At 47.0% G+C, this 16,341-nt stretch overlaps 1 protein-coding gene across 1 annotated transcript; it reads right to left on the bottom strand.

Annotated features, from left to right (window-relative positions):
• Positions 1 to 7,655: 7,655 nt before the first annotated feature.
• Positions 7,656 to 14,594, bottom strand: LOC309514552 (lysozyme C, milk isozyme-like). The gene is made up of 4 exons (XM_082191712.1): positions 14,407 to 14,594; positions 13,935 to 14,096; positions 9,261 to 9,339; positions 7,656 to 7,992 (listed from the first exon to the last, which is right to left on the bottom strand). The coding sequence occupies exons 1-4, from the start codon at positions 14,540 to 14,542 to the stop codon at positions 7,926 to 7,928; spliced, it is 444 nt and encodes a 147-aa protein (XP_082047838.1). The 5' UTR covers positions 14,543 to 14,594; the 3' UTR covers positions 7,656 to 7,925.
• Positions 14,595 to 16,341: the final 1,747 nt, after the last annotated feature.

The following is a 16,341-nucleotide window of genomic DNA, read 5'->3' as shown; positions in this document are numbered from 1 at the left end:
CTCCCATTGTTGGCGAAGAACGGCGTCACCCCTGTGGACACGTGCTTCGTGTTGTTGTAAGCGAACTCGGCGAGCGGCAGGTAATCCACCCAGGTCGCAGGTTGTTGATTGGCATAGCATCTCAGGTACTGCTGCATGATGGCATTGACCCTCTCTGCTTGCCCGTTGGTCTGCGGGTGTCTTGCTGATGCCAGATCGACCTTGACATTTAGAAAACTCATCAGCTTCTGCCAGAAATTCGAGACGAACTGGCGCCCGCGGTCGGACAGGATAGACCGCGGCAGACCATGCACTTTGAACACGTGATCTATGAACAGTTTGGCGGTTTGTTCCGCCGTGGCCACCTTCGCACACGGAATGAAATGTGCCATCTTGGTGAACAAGTCCACCACCACTAGTACAGCTGTCTTGCCTCTCGAGCTGGGTAGATCCGTAACAAAGTCCAGGGCCACTCTCTCCCACGGTTCAAACGGCGTTTGCAGCGGTTCCAGCAGTCCCGCCGGTGGTTTGTGCACCGGTTTGGCCCTCTGGCAGGTGTCGCACCTCGCAACGTAGTCCGCGACTTCCCCTCTCAGTCTGGGCCACCAAAAGTCCCTTGCGACTAATTCCACCGTTTTTTCCGTGCCAAAGTGCCCGGCCGTGGGTGCGTCGTGCAGCTGCTGCAGTACCCTGGCGCGAAGTTCGTCTCCCGGCACGTAGATGGCCCCTTTGCGTAAGAGCAAGCCGTCTCGTATCTGGAACTCGTCGCCCTTCGCCGTGCCCTTGTGCACCTCTGCCATCTTCGCCTGCGTGAAGGAGTCGTCCTGCAACGCCCGCCGCACCGCATCCAGGTCTACTGTGGCTGAAGCGCACGCCCACGCTGTTGGCGCGAAGATGTGCATGGCTGCCGCTGGCGTCGCCTCTTCGAGGTATTGCGGTTTGCGGGACAGTGCATCCGCCATGACGTTGGTGTCGCCTGGGACGTACTCTATTCGGAAATTGAAGTCAGCAAAGAACTCCGCCCAACGTATCTGCCTCTGGTTCAGGAACTGAGCCGTGCGCCAGTGCTCCAGATTCTTGTGATCCGTGCAGACCTGCACCGTGTGCTTGGCGCCGATCAGGAAGTGCCTCCACGCCTTGAAAGCTGCATGAATGGCCAGCAACTCCCTGTCCCAGATGGTGTAGTTCTGCTCCGACTTGCTGAGCTTTCTGGAGTAGAACGCTCCCGGCCTCCAGACCCCCTGTGGGTCCCTTTGCAGCAGGACAGCTCCCACTGCTCTATCGGACGCGTCTGTCTCTACCCGCATCGGCCTGCTGGGGTCGATATGCAGCAGTTGCTCTTCCGACGCGAAGAGACGCTTGAGTGCCTGAAAGGACTGCTCCGCCTGCTCCGTCCAGATGAATTTCTTTTTCTTGGAGCTTAGCGTGTCCGTAATGGCCGCCGTCTGCATCGCGAACCCCTTGATAAACTTGCGATAGAAGTTGGCGAAGCCGACAAACCGCTGGACCTCCTTCCGGTTGCGCGGGCTCTTCCAATCCAACACCGCACGAACCTTGGCGCTGTCCATGGCTAGCCCCTTGTCCGACAACTTGTAACCCAAGAAATCCACCTCCGTCGTGTCGAACTGGCACTTCTCCAGTTTGGCGTACAGTCTATGCTGCTGCAGCCTCTCCAGCACCTCCCGAACATCTTGGTCATGGGCTTGCTGCGATTCGGAGAATATCAGGATGTCATCCAGAAAGCAGACGCACTTCTTGTAAAGGAGTCCCGCCAACACATGATGCATGAAAGCTTGGAAACAGTGAGAACCGTTTTGCAATCCAAACGGCATCACTCTGTATTCGTAGGTGCCCAGAGGCGTGAACATGGCTGTCTTCCACTCATCGCCCTCCCTCATGCGGATGAGATTGTACGCACCTCGCAGGTCCAACTTGGTGAACACGCGTCCCTTGCGCACCGTCGCTAGTAGGTCGTCAATCCTGGGCATGGGGAAATCAGAAGGCTTGGTCATCTTGTTTAAGAGGCGAAAATCCACCACCAGTCTTTTTTGGGGCGTGTCTTTCTTCTTCACGAAGAAAACAGGACTGCCCCCTACTGCCCTGGACTCCCGGATGAAACCGCGCTGCAAATTGTGATCTATGAACTGTTTGAGTTCCTGTAATTCGTCCTCAGACATGGAATACAGCTTCCCTTTCGGCAGCGTCGCCCCTGGTAGGAGGTCAATCTTGCAGTCATATTGCCTGTGCGGTGGTAGCTTGTCAGCCTCTTTCGCCTCTCCCTACGTCTCTGGGTCCTTCTGCCCCCCTGGGCCTCCTCCCTTCTACTCTCCTCTGACGCTGACCCCCCTGATCCTTCTGCCTCCTTGCGGCGGGCTTTAGGACCTGGCTCACTCTCCGGGCTGCTTACTGCTCCAGCTTCCGCTGCATTTGAACTTGGCGCGCGCGCCCAACTCTCTACTTTCCTCTTAACCGTTGCCTCGCTCTCTGAGGAGGGCGTGACCACCCCTGACTCGTGCCCTCCCTCCTGCTGACAGCCTCCGGAACCCGATGCCTGGCTACCTTCCTCCCTGCTGCTCTCAGTCTTGAGCGTGGGTCCCGACTTCCAGCTGCTGCCGCTCTCAGTTATGAGCGTGGGTCCCGACTTCCAGCTGCTGCTCTCTGAATCTCCTCTGTTCCCTTCCTCCTGGGGTGTCCCCCCGGATCCCCCCCTTGCTCTGCTCACTGGGGCTCCCTTTTGGGAGTCCTCTGACTCACTGCTTAGGCTTGGAGATCTCGGGTCGTCATCATCACTCATTTTCCCTTCGGATTCCTCCCCCTCGCTCTCTGCTTCCTCCCTTCTCTGCGTCTCTGCTCCTGAACCCCTGACAGATATGCATGTCAAATTCTGTCTTTTTCAGTGATTTGTAATATACCGTTTTTGACTGGAAACCTTTTGCATGGCACGCTCCAATAAATGGTTTGCGTTTTTGCTTGGTGTCTTTGTGGTCAACTCTTCTGTGAGGCAAAGGTTTTACTTACACAGGTTGAGACCTAAGGGAAATTGAGGCTCACAGAGAGAGGGACTCACAACCACCAAATTTCTGTGTTGTTGTTGTTGTTTAGTCGTTTAGTCGTGTCCGACTCTTCGTGACCCCATGGACCAGAGCACGCCTGGCACTTCTGTCTTCCACTGCCTCCCGCAGTTTGGTCAAAATTTCTGTCAAATTTCTGTGTAGCAACTTCAAAACAAAACAAAAATTCTCCACAAAGGAGTGATGAGCAAGAAATGTTTCTGTACTCCTTGGATGGGTTTGGGGGCAAGGTGGGCATTGTCAGGTGCAGGTAGGAATATCCCTGGCCAGCAGGAGGCGCTCTGCATGCAAACTACTACTGTGTGCACCGTTCTTCAGCCCAATCCATGACAAGGGGAGCACATGGGCAAGCAGTCTGGAAATATGAGTGCAGCGGAATGATGGCAAGGGGAAGCAGAAAGAACCACAGGGGGAGTCGAAAATGGGCTGTACTTGGTCCAGTACCAAGTAATGCTGTCAATACGGGGATTTAAGCTTGTGCAAACTCACCCCCATGCCCATTAGAAACAGATTTTGGGGTATCCCCTACCCTCATGAACAGAATTGGGAAGAGGGGAAATTTTTATTGCTGTACCAACATCTATTTCACTAATGGAAGAATTGTTCTTCCTGGAGCATTAGCTTTTTTTGCTGCTGCATCACACTGTTGACTCGTTAAACTTGTGGTCCACCAAAACCCTTAGATCCTTTTCACATGTACTGCAAGTAAGCCAGGTGTTCCCCATCCTGACATTTGTCCCTATTGAAACTCATTTTGTTAGCTTGTGCCAAATTCTCCAATCTGTTATGGTCATTTTGAATTCTGATTCTTTAATCTGCAGCATTAGCTCCCTCTCCCAGTTTGGTGTCATCTGCAAATTGGATGAGCATCCTCTCAATTGCTCATCCAGGTTTGAGTCCCAACTGATATCGGGGAAATTGAAGCCTGCATGATTACAATACCTTTCCCTTTTGAATGTTCGGTAATCTGTAATTCCTCCATTGCTTCACTGACAATTTCATTTCCCAGAAGGTGGAAGAAGCAACAAGGGGATCATCTATATTGGACCTGGTCCTCACCAACAAAGAGGAACTGATTGATGAAATGGAAGTACTGGGAACCTTGGGAGAAGCGATCATGTCCTCTTGGGTTTCATGATATAGAAGGAAGGGAAAGCTGGGTGTGGTCTGACATGCACTCTGGAATTTAAGAAAACTTAAGGAACTATTGAGTGAGATTCCATATTCAGAAATACTCAAAGAGAAGGGAGTCGAAGATGAAGGGGAGATTCTTAAAGTTGAAATATTGATGGCAGAAATGCAGACAATTCCAACAAGAAAGAAAAATGGGAGGCATCTAAGGAAAGCATTGTGGCTGCATAAGAAGCTTACAGACAAGCTGAGAGTTAAGAAGGGCATGTATAAGAAATGGAAGAAAGGAGACATCACTAAGGAAGAGTATACACGAGTAGTCAACAGTTGCAGGGGAAAGTCAGGCTGGCCAAAGCTCAGAATGAGCTCAAACTTGTAAGAGAGATTAAAAATAATTTTAAAAGGTTCCTCTGGCTATGTTTGAAGCAAGTAGTAGTTGTGCTGGGTGACTGCCCAGCACAGAACACCCTCTGCTGTGGGGCTCGCAGGACCTTCCCTCTGATTGGCAGGCAGGCTTCTTCTACTGGGTGGGTCCTGGCCAACAGGCTGACTGATTGACTGCAGCCTTGGAAATAGGAGGGCCATGGACATCATCCAGAGTCCCTGCCTCCATGTCTTGATTGAGAGTTATACCAGCGACTGACTGATCGAGAGAGGAGATTATCAATACCAGGATTGGAAAATTGTGAAGTAACAAAGATGTCCTCTATGTGACATCCTTTTATATATTTGAACATGGCTATCATATCACCCCTTAACCTCCCCTTCTCCAGGCTAAACATGCCCAGCTCCCTTAGCCGTTCCTCATAAGGCATCGTTTCCAGGCCTTTGACCATTTTGGTTGCCCTCCTCTGGACACGTTCCAGTTTGTCAGTGTCCTTCTTGAACTGTGGTGCCCAGAACTGGACACAGTACTCCAGGTGAGGTCTGACCAGAGCAGAATACAGTGGCACTATTGCTTTCCTTGATCTAGATGCTATACTCCTATTGATGAGGCCCAGAATTGCATTGGCTTTTTTAGCTGCCGCGTCACACTGTTGGCTCATGTCAAGTTTGTGGTCAACCAAGACTCCTAGATCCTTTTCACATGTACTGCTCTCAAGCCAGGTGTCACCCATCTTGTATTTGTGCTTCTCATTTTTTTTGCCCAAGTGCAATACTTTACATTTCTCCCTGTTAAAGTTCATCTTGTTTGTTTTGGCCCAGTTCTCTAATCTGTCAAGGTCGTTTTGAAGTGTGATCCTGTCCTCTGGGGTGTTAGCCACCCCTCCCAGTTTGGTGTCATCTGCAAATTTGATCAGGATGCCCTTGAGTCCATCATCCAAGTCGTTGATAAAGATGTTGAAAGACCGGGCCCAAGACAGAACCCTGTGGCACCCCACTAGTCACTCTTCTCCAGGATGAAGAGGAACCATTGATGAGCTCCCTTTGGGTTCGGTCAGTCAGCCAGTTACAAATCCACCGAGTGGTAGCATAGTCAAGACTGCATTTTACCAGCTTCATTACAAGAATATCATGGGGCACCTTATCAAATGCCTTGCTGAAATCAAGGTAGGCTCTATAATTGGCTGTATTATTTTTTGTTTTTGAATGTGGTAAGATTTGGCTTGATTTGTTATTAATATGAATGTTTTCCCCCTCTTTATTGGAAAATGAATATTTTTTTTTTAATAAAAAAAGGAAAAAGGAGGGCCAGATGAGCCTTGGGCTGAGCTTTGTTGGCTTTGGTTGCTGTTGTGGCCCCAACTGCTTAGAGTGTTTTAAATGGCCTTTAGCATTTTAATAATTTTAAATTGTTTTCAACTGTTTTCAACCTGTTTTATAAAGGCTCTTTGGGGGATGTGCCTCGGAGGAGAGGAGAGGAGCAGGGCCCCTCAATCGCAGTGGTTTAGGGTAGGGAGAGGTATGGAGGGGGGCAGGCTGGGTAAGGGGCACACGTGCCAGCCCCTCCTCCAACCTGGGGAATTGTGCTGGTCCTATCAGCCAGCCCTCAGGTCTGTGACTATTGTTGAATGCCAGGGCAGCTCAGAATAAGATTTAAATAATAATAATACAAGGTATACCATCCTATACCAGCAGGCCTCGGGGCGCTTCACAGGATAAAATCATAATATTAAAACAGGAAATCCATAAGATCTTCCTCACCCATGATCTGATTATAGACGAGGATGTTGATCTGGCCTGTGTCACTGAGACCTGGGTGGATGAGCAGGGTGGAGTTGGTCTCGCTCAACTGTGCCCACCCAGGTACTTGGTTCAGCATCATGGCAGACTTGGGGCTCAGGGAAGGGTACTTGCTGTGGTCTATAGAGATTCTTTCTCTCTCCATGCTCTCTGTCCAGCTAAGGGGCAAAACTGTGTTGTTGTTTTTAAAGTGTTTTACTGGAAGTTCCCTTAAGCTCTGGCCAAAAAAAAAGAGAAGAAATGTTCTGTATATTTTCTGGCCACCAGCAATGGGGAACTGATAGCATTGCTTAAACAAATCCATACCACGAGAACAAGATTTGATTCAGTTGAGCAATTGGGGAAATAAGGAATATTTCCAAAAATCGTTTGCAAAGCTGGAACTTCCCCATTTTTAAAGCTCAAGCACAAAGACATGGGACCAGAAGGGCCCTGGGCTCCTACTTATATCCTGTTTTATGTTTCACGTCTGATGTGTCATTCTCTGTCCAAGCACAGCAATTCTGTTCGTAGCCAGACCACTATTTTGCTGCAGTACGTGGGCAGACATTTATGACTGCAGTGGGAAATTTATGGCCTCATCCATCATGCCCCTGATCCCCATTGCCCAACCCTGCTTAAACCCAGCAGTACCCCTCAACTTAAGAGGAGAGACGTGTGTTGCTTGATATGGCTATCTTGACGTTTGAGTTTCCCCCTCAGCTGACAGCTTCAGAAAGGCAGTTGCCCCTGATGTAGGGAGAAAGGGCTCTTCCTCAGCACTGCAGACCCAGTCCAAATCAAGGCAATTCTGGTCCTTTGGAGGGTTAATAGAATGCCTGGAAAACTTCATAATAATAGGATGTACCAGAAGTTATAAGCAGGAGAAAGTCAGTTAGGAAGTAATGGGAATATTATAGGGTGTGTTCCGATTTTAAATTGACTGCAAACTTGGGGCCCATTTTCCAATCTATCTGACATTTGTAAGTCACCCCAGAAATCTGTCACTATCTGTATAAGGTCATGAGTTTAGACAAGAGCTGGGAGCTGAGTGGTGGGAGAGATGGCAAGGAAGCGTGAAGGTACACTGTGGGAAATTATGATGTGTATGTGTGTGGCAGTGCGTTGCTGCTGTCGCAGCAAGACCACATGTGCGAGAAGTGATTTTTCTGGTGTGTGTGTGCCCATACAGCTCCTTGCCGGGGTGCAAGGGACCTAGATACGCCTTTGCACCTCCCTGCAAATTATGATGAGACGATGATGCTTAACCTAATTCTGTTATTTCTATTTACCAATCAAGCAAGAAAAGAGTTTTGTTTATGTTCAGTTTATTGAAGATTTTCAAGCAGAGAAGCTCTCAATCCAAAGCAAGATGACTCACCACCCCAGACACACTTAAAAATAATAATCACTTTCCCTCATATAGAAAGAGGGCCATTTCCCTCCACCATGGGGTGGGGCACAACATGCAAATGCTAGCCCAGAAAGAAGCAGCTGGAGTTTGATTATATGGCAGTAGGTAGATGTTTCATCAAAGGGGATCTCAAGAGAAATGCTGGAATTCATTCAGGACCATGGAACTCAGAGATTGCAATCTTTTGTCCACCCAGAGAGATCTTTTCCTTTGCAATTATTCCTCCAAGCAACCCTAAAAGTCAGAATAAGAGCAAAAAATGAAGCAAGGGAAGCCAAATGACTGTTGCTTGGATAACTAACTACAAGTGAGGTGGATCTTCTTTAAAAGCTCCACAACATTTCCAAGTGAGGCATTTGTGTCAGCTGCAGGGTCATTCTCTGCTGATGATCAGTTTAAGCGGTCAACGGGAAGTCTACCTATTAACAGCCCATGGTGCCCTTCTAGCAAAATTTTGCTTCCCATCCCATCCCATGGAACTTTACTGCTCAGTCATGGATACAGCTGTCGAGCTGCTCAACTGCCTCATTCCTTGAGTCTGAGCAACTGAATCTGTATCCACCTCCCATGTGCCGGTTCATGACTAGAGGCTTCCAGTTTCACGGTCCTGCCACTGAGGACTTCTTGGATCATTCTTTGTCTAGCTCCTCCCCTTTGACCCTACCGCCTTGGGGGACCCTGCTGGGAGTACGAGACTCCCGATTGCCTCGCTCCCAAGGGTCATAGGAACGTGCAAGCCCACACACCACGACAAGGTGATGATCCAGTGAGTGAAAAGCACATTCAGAGGCACATTGTGCCTAACAATGGAGGTGGAACAGAGTCATTGTGGCTGCTAAGCATTGATAGCCCTCTGTGAAAGACCTCCAAGCAAACTTGGGAAGTGAACCATCTGCCCCAGGACTCCAGCCCATGACAGAACTCAGATTGTCTCCTCCTTTCCTGCATTCCAATTTATTTATTACTACATTTATACCCCACCTTTTCTCCAAGGAGCTGAAGGTGGCATACATGGTTCTTCCCCTGAGAAAAACACTGTAGGCTGTGTTGTAAGACAGTGACTGACTCAGTGTCAACCTGTGAACTTCCTGGCTGAGGCAGGATTTGATCTCTGGTCTCCCAGGTCCTCTCTTACCACTACTCCACATTGGCTCAGTTGCCAAATCATTTCCTTAAATCCCCACCAAGACAGCTACCAAGTGTTTGCTGCACACAGTGGTGGCTGGCTTTGTGATGCGGGTGGGGCTGCGGTCTTTTCCTGGCTTCCCAGCACTGTGTGATGCTGCCAGTTACTCAGAGGAAGTGGAGAAGGGCAGCAGTGAGGGCACTACTGGCTGTACATTTAAGGAAGCATCTTTAGCCCTTGTCAGTGCCTATTGGGGAAGGATCTTAAACTGCCAGCTATACAACAGTCAAGTGAAACCACCTTCCTCTTCACAGTTATGTGAACTGAAAACTTGGCAGGTATTGATTGTTCCAAGCACTGAGATATTAGCACTTACCAGGCGTTCATCCCTTGGGGGTCACGGACAATCCTCTTGACACAGTTAATATCATTTGTGATGTCATCATTTAAGAACACTGGCAAAGATTTGTCAGAAAGCAAAGGAGGTTACTTGGGATTCCTAAAATGCAAACCCCAGAATACAAACACCCCCAAGGTTGCAGGGGCTGCCTCTGAACTGTGGAAAACCTTTTCCTAGAGGTCCATCCAACTTTTGGGGAACACTTAAAGCATTTCCCCCTTGAGGTGGCATTCAATCGTTATAGCACCAAGCGGGGGATCCCTTCTAGTCAGCTGCATTCTAGCCAGAGAAAGAAATCAGTTCTTTAAAAATGGCCATCTCATCCTCCATCCAGACAAGCAAGGTCACAGTTCCCGGACACATTGCAACCTGGTAAAAGCAGGAGGATACAGAGCAGAGGCAGTGGGGCAGAGCATGGCCTAGGGAGATGTCATGGCCTAGGGCATTGTTTCCCAGTCTGTGGGTCACGGCCTGCAAGTGTTGTTTCGTGCAAGTGCGAAAAGGGGTTATATGTATGTGTGCTCAGAAGGGAAGATATGCATTTGAGTAAAGAGGGAGAACAGTGTGTGTCTGTGTGTGTGTGAGGGGCTGAGGTGTAGGAGCCAGGGGGAGCCAGGGGGTCCATCGTCCTGGCACACATTTTTGAGGAAGTGCAATCAGGTATCCCCACAACAGGCACTGAGCCCTGGCAGCTGAGGCACATCGGCAGGCAGGTTGGTCTGGTGAGCAGGTGGATGGAGGCAGCAGTCGAAGAGCCTGTTGGAGGCGGGCTCCATCCACCCTCTGTGGGGGGTCTGCATGCCACCCCTGGTGCCCGCCCCAACTGCCCAGTCCACCAAGGGAGGGGGGGCAGCAACCCACACTACGCTGCTGGTGAGGGCAGAGGGATGGACACATGCACATGTGGTGCATGAGAGACAGAGGAAGGCAAGCACCTGAGCAGAGAGAGAGAGGCATATCTGAGTGAATGTATATCTGTGCAGTATAAGGTGGAGGGAGAGGCACAAAACTTGCATGTATGCCTGTGGTCTGTATATGTGAGGGCATGTGTGTGCTCTGTGTGTATGCAATAGTGCCGTGCGGCTACCTTGTATAGTGTGTACCAGTGTGTACGTTTGCGTGTAAAAACAATATTAAGTGACACAGTCAGGACAAACAGGGCACAGCTGGCTTTCCATGATAAACATGAAGTTTGCGGGGAGGGAAGCAGCAATGACTGTACTGTACTCTCTGCAATTTTCCCTATGCTCACCCCAATGGCTTTAACTCTAACAAATAAATGGAACCCGGACACATACTATGTGAAACATTTTGAATTTCATTATGTAGTTCCAATTTTTATTATTAACTGTGTCATTAAAAGTTCATCACAAATTCAACAAAGAAGGGGGCACAGGAAGAGAGAAGTGTGGGAGACACATTTTTAAGTTTATTAAGATATTAGTACCAGCATTTCTGGAAGTCCAAAATTCATTTGACAATAAATCTGTAGTCACCATGTCTTGCAAATTTGGATTTGTGGGTCATCATACCAAAAACATTGGGGACCACTGACTAAGGACAATCCTGAGAGTTGGACAGATACACCTGGGGGTGAAGGTATGGAGGTTGTGGAATTCTTTTTTTAAAAAAGTCTTCTTGTAAATTCAGCAGTTTTTTAGTGTGAAATTCTCCTGAATGACAGCTTTGTATGCAAATTTTTTGTAATCTAATGTACTTTTGTATCCAATTTTTGTAAATATATCTATTTATAGGCATACTGTGCCCAATGCAGTTGGCTTGAGAAGTGCACTGCAAGATTAGAAGTGTGAGTTTTGGAGAATGTGCAGTGTGTTTGTCCGTGTATTATTTCAGAAAGTGCAAATTAGGTAGATTCACCTTCAAATGTGAACTGAATTAAAGAAGTGTAAGCTAGTAGGGAATCAAGAGATAAAAGGAACAACTGGCAAGTTTGGCCTTGAAGATCAAAACGAAGCAGGGCAAAGGCTAATAGAGTTCTGTCAAGAGAACCTGAAGGAGCGTCTCCACCCCATCGTTCAGCCCGGACACTGAGATCCAGCACCGAGGGCCTTCTGGCGGTTCCCTCCCTGCGAGAAGTGAGGCTACAGGGAACCAGACAGAGGGCCTTCTCGGTAGTGGCGCCCGCCCTGTGGAATGCCCTCCCATCAGATGTCAAAGAGATAAATAATTACCTGACATTCAGAAGACATCTTAAGGCAGCCCTGTTCAGGGAAGTTTTTAATATGTAATGCTGTACTGTTTTTAACACTGATTGGGAGCTGCCCAGAGTGGCTGGGGAAACTCAGCCAGATGGGCGGGGTATAAATAAATTATTATTATTATTATTATTATTATTATTATCATCATCATCATCATCACAAACATGCTTTTCCAACAACACAAGAGACGACTCTACACATGGACATCACCAGATGGGCAGCATCGAAATCAGATTGATTATATTCTCTGCAGCCAAAGATGGAGAAGCTCTATACAGTCAGCAAAAACAAGACCTGGAGCTGACTGTGGCTCCGATCATCAGCTTCTTATAGCAAAATTCAAGCTTAAACTGAAGAAAGTAAGAAAAACCACTGGGCCGGTAAGATACAATCTAAATCAAATCCCTTATGAATACACAGTGGAAGTGAGGAACAGGTTTAAGGATTTAGATTTGCTGGACAGAGTGCCTGAAGATCTATGGATGGAGGCTCGCAACATTATACAGGAGGCAGCAAAGAAAACCATCCCATTGAAAAGGAAATACAAGAAAGCAAAGTGGCTGTCCAACGAGGCCTTACAAATAGCGGGAGAGAGAAGGCAAGCAAAATGTGAGGGAGATAGTGAAAGATACAGGAAATTGAATGCAGATTTCCAAAAAATAGCAAGGAGAGACAAGAGGGCCTTCTTAAATGAGCAATGCAAAGAAATAGAGGAAAACAACAGAATGGGAAAAAACAGAGATCTGTTCAAGAAAATTGGAGATATGAAAGGAACATTTCGTACAAAGATTACCACAATAAAGGACAAAAGTGGTAAGGACCTAACAGAAGCAAAAGACATCAAAAAGAGGTGGCAAGAATACACAGAGGAACTATACCAGAAAGACAGGTAGTGTGGTTGCTGACCTTGAGCCAGACATCCTGGAGAGTGAAGTCAAATGGGCCTTAGAAAGCACTGCAAATAACAAGGCCAGTGGAAGTGATGGTATTCCAGCTGAACTATTTAAAATTTTAAAAGATGATGCTGTTAAGGTGCTACACTCAATATGCCAGCAAGTTTGGAAAACTCAGCAGTGGCCAGAGGATTGGAGAAGATCAGTCTACATCCCAATCCCAAAGAAGGGCAGTGCCAAAGAATGCTCCAACTACCGCACAATTGCACTCATTTCACACGCTAGCAAGGTTATGCTTAAAATTCTACAAGGTAGGCTCAAACAATATGTGGACCAAGAACTCCCAGAAGTACAAGCTGGATTTAGAAGAGGCAGAGGAATCAGAGACCAAATTGCAAACATGCGCTGGATTATGGAGAAAGCTAGAGAGTTCCAGAAAGACATCTACTTCTGCTTCATTGACTATGCAAAAGCCTTTGACTGTGTCGACCACAGCAAACTATGGCAAGTTCTTAAAGAAATGGGAGTGCCTGATCACCTCATCTGTCTCCTGAGAAATCTCTATGTGGGACAAGAAGCTACAGTTAGAACTGGATATGGAACAACGGATTGGTTCAAAATTGGGAAAGGAGTACGACAAGGCTGTATATTGTCTCCCTGCTTATTTAACTTATATGCAGAATTCATCATGCGAAAGGCTGGGCTGGATGAATCCCTAGCCGGAATTAAGATTGCCGGAAGAAATATCAACAACCTCAGATATGCAGATGACACAACCTTGATGGCAGAAAGTGAGGAGGAATTAAAGAACCTTTTATTGAGGGTGAAAGAGGAGAGTGCAAAATATGGTCTGAAGCTCAACATCAAAAAAACAAAGATCATGGCCACTGGTCCCATCACCTCCTGGCAAATAGAAGGGGGGGAAATGGAGGCAATGAGAGATTTTACTTTTTTGGGCTCCATGATCACTGCAGATGCCTGCTTCTTCGGAGGAAAGCAATGACAAACCTAGACAGCATCTTAAAAAGTAGAGACATCACCTTGCCAACAAAGGTCCGTATAGTAAAAGCTATGGTTTTTCCAGTAGTGTTGTATGGAAGTGAAAGCTGGACCTTCAAGAAGGCTGATCGCCGAAGAATTGATGCCTTTGAATTATGGTGCTGGAGGAGACTCTTGAGAGTCCCATGAACAGCGAGAAGATCAAACTGATCCATTCTTAAGGAAATCAGCCCTGAGTGCTCACTGGAAGGACAGATCGTGAAGCTGAGGCTCCAATACTTTGGCCACCTCATGAGAAGAGAAGACTCCCTGGAAAAGACCCTGATGTTGGGAAAGATGGAGGGCACAAGGAGAAGGGGACGACAGAGGACGAGATGGTTGGATAGTATTCTCGAAGCTACCAGCATGAGTTTGACCAAACTGCGGGAGGCAGTGGAAGACAGGGGTGCCTGGCGTGCTCTTGTCCATGGGGTCACAAAGAGTCAGACACGACTAAACAACAACAAAGCTAGCAATCCCTGCAGTATCAAGTTGCTTACCATTGCAGGAGCTTCTACACCCATTGGCTGTTGGACGATGTCCATTGTCGCACCACCAGCGGCTGTTTATCTGAAAGAGTCCATAGTCACGGCTGCCATCGGAGTTTGGTGGCCCCACGGCTCTTGTGTTAAATCTGCTTTCATGATAAGCGGCACAGAGCCCTGGAACAAAGTGAACAAGAAAAGGACTACAATTTGGGTATACGCTCTGTGTGCAATCTTTTTTGTCAGAGTTTAGAAATAGAATAATTTAAAAACATTCTTTCATTGTTCACTATGGAAGCTGCCTGTAACGTCTACTCCCCCCCCCCATGGTCTTAAATAGAAATTTGCACAAACTATGAATGAAAGTTGGGACATTTTGATGGGCAGCAGGGTGTGTGAACCTTTTCCTGAAAAGAAGTCCCCATTTCAGCTTTGCCTCAAAACACCAGAAATAGCAAAGATGAAGGGAAATGAAGAGCAAACTCACAGTTGGCCAGGCTGACGCCATGATATCCATCCAACCCGCCCCGTTTCAGTCGCGCAGCCAGTTCACATCTCCCAAACACTTTGGCTTCATTCCCTGCAAGGAGGAGGCAGAAGAGGGTGAGGGCCAGAACCTTCATCTCTGCGGCTCCCTGGAGAGTGATGCTTGGATTCCCTGGGATCCCCAGTGGCTTTTGTAGACCAATGTTTTGGGCGGAGTCCAGATGGTGAGCAGAACACTGACAGGGGGAGGGGAATAAGTATTGATAGGAACCCCGCCCCCTGCAAAAAAAACAGACACATGGTGCAATTCTGGTTTGATATGGTGCAATTCTGGTGTGCAACTTAGGAAATATTTCAACATTCCCTTAACATTTTCAACGGAAAAGATTAAAGCAGGCAGCATGTATGCGCTTAAAGATTTAGCATCTGTGTAATATTAAATAATGGGATGTGGGTGGCGCTGTGTGTAAAGCCGCAGTGCCTAGGACTGGCCGATCGTATGGTCGGCGGTTCAAATCCCCGCGGCGGGGTGAGCTCCCGTCGTTCGGTCCCAGCTCCTGCCCACCTAGCAGTTCGAAAGCACCCTTAAGTGCAAGTAGATAAAGAGGTACTGCTTTATAGCAGGAAGGTAAACAGCGTTTCCGTGTGCTGCGCTGGTGCAGGCTCACCAGAGCAGCTTCGTCACGCTGGCCACGTGACCCGGAAGTGTCCTCGGACGGCGCCAGCTCACGGCCTCTAGAGTGAGATGAGCGCACAACCCTAGAGTCGGACACGACTGGCCTTCGGGCAGGGGTACCTTTACCTTAATATTAAATAATAACCTAATAGGAAAAAAGCAATATATTTGTCTTTTCCAGCAAAAACAATCAAGAGAGCCTTGTGGCATCTTAAAGATTAATAAATGAATAGTTTGTTGTTGTTATTGTTATATTCTATTTATACACCACCCTTTATCAAAAGATAACTCTGGTGCTGGGAGGTGAGGTTCATAGCAGTACTGCTCCTCAGCAGTCACTTCTGCCAAATGGCAAGGAAAGCATTTGTTGAGAAACAAAATATGTAGCAGTGGAGAAAAAGAAATAGAAATGTAGCGAGACTGGAATGAGATGAAAACAGGAATTCACATTTTCTGCGACTTCTGGGGAGATAATGGCGGACTAGGCATAATTATGCAGTGATTGAAGATAACGGGGATATATATCTTGGTTACCAAAACTCTTCTTTGAAATAAGGGAGTTCAAGGGTTAGACCAGAGCTTTCCAAACTTTCCATGTTGGTGACACACTTCTTATTTTTTTTTTATAATAATTTTTATTACATTTTTTCCAATTACAGATAAAGCAAAAAAGAATTAAAGAAAAGATAAGAAAAGAAAAAGAAAAAACCAAACCATTTCAACAACTTATTTCAATTTTCTATCGAACTTCCCCACGCCTCCCGCACAGTGCATTCTTAACAATAAATTTATCAACAAATTGTAACCTTGTTTCGTGTGTTTCTTTTGTTCTTTCAATTGCAATTTAAGTTTAAATCCCTTATTTTCCATTTACTCTAAAGACCAAACGTATTGTCATTTTTAACCATTTAAACTTTGATTCTTTCAATAATGTTATCCAATTTCATATATAATCCATTCACGTTGCTGGGGCTAACCTTCCAAGTCATGCGACATCTTAAAGTTCATATAATTTATAAAACTTTTGCAAATAGTCCTTAAATTTTTTCCAATCCTCCTCCATTGCTTCTTCTCCCAAGTCTCGGATCCTGGCAGTCATCTCAGCCAACTCCATGTAATTCATCAATTGCGTGTGCCAGTCTTCCAGTGTGGGTAAATCTTGAGTCTTCCAATACTTAGCGATAAGGATTCTTGCTGCTGTGGTAGCATACATAAAAAACGTTCTATCCTTCTTTAACACCTTTTGGCCGACAATGCCCA

Source organism: Podarcis vaucheri (genome assembly GCF_965113315.1).
Source record: "Podarcis vaucheri genome assembly, chromosome: 11".
NCBI classification, from domain to species: domain Eukaryota; kingdom Metazoa; phylum Chordata; class Lepidosauria; order Squamata; family Lacertidae; genus Podarcis; species Podarcis vaucheri.
The sequence above is the reverse complement of the archived record's forward strand: the minus strand, read 5'-3'. Positions and strand labels throughout refer to the sequence as shown.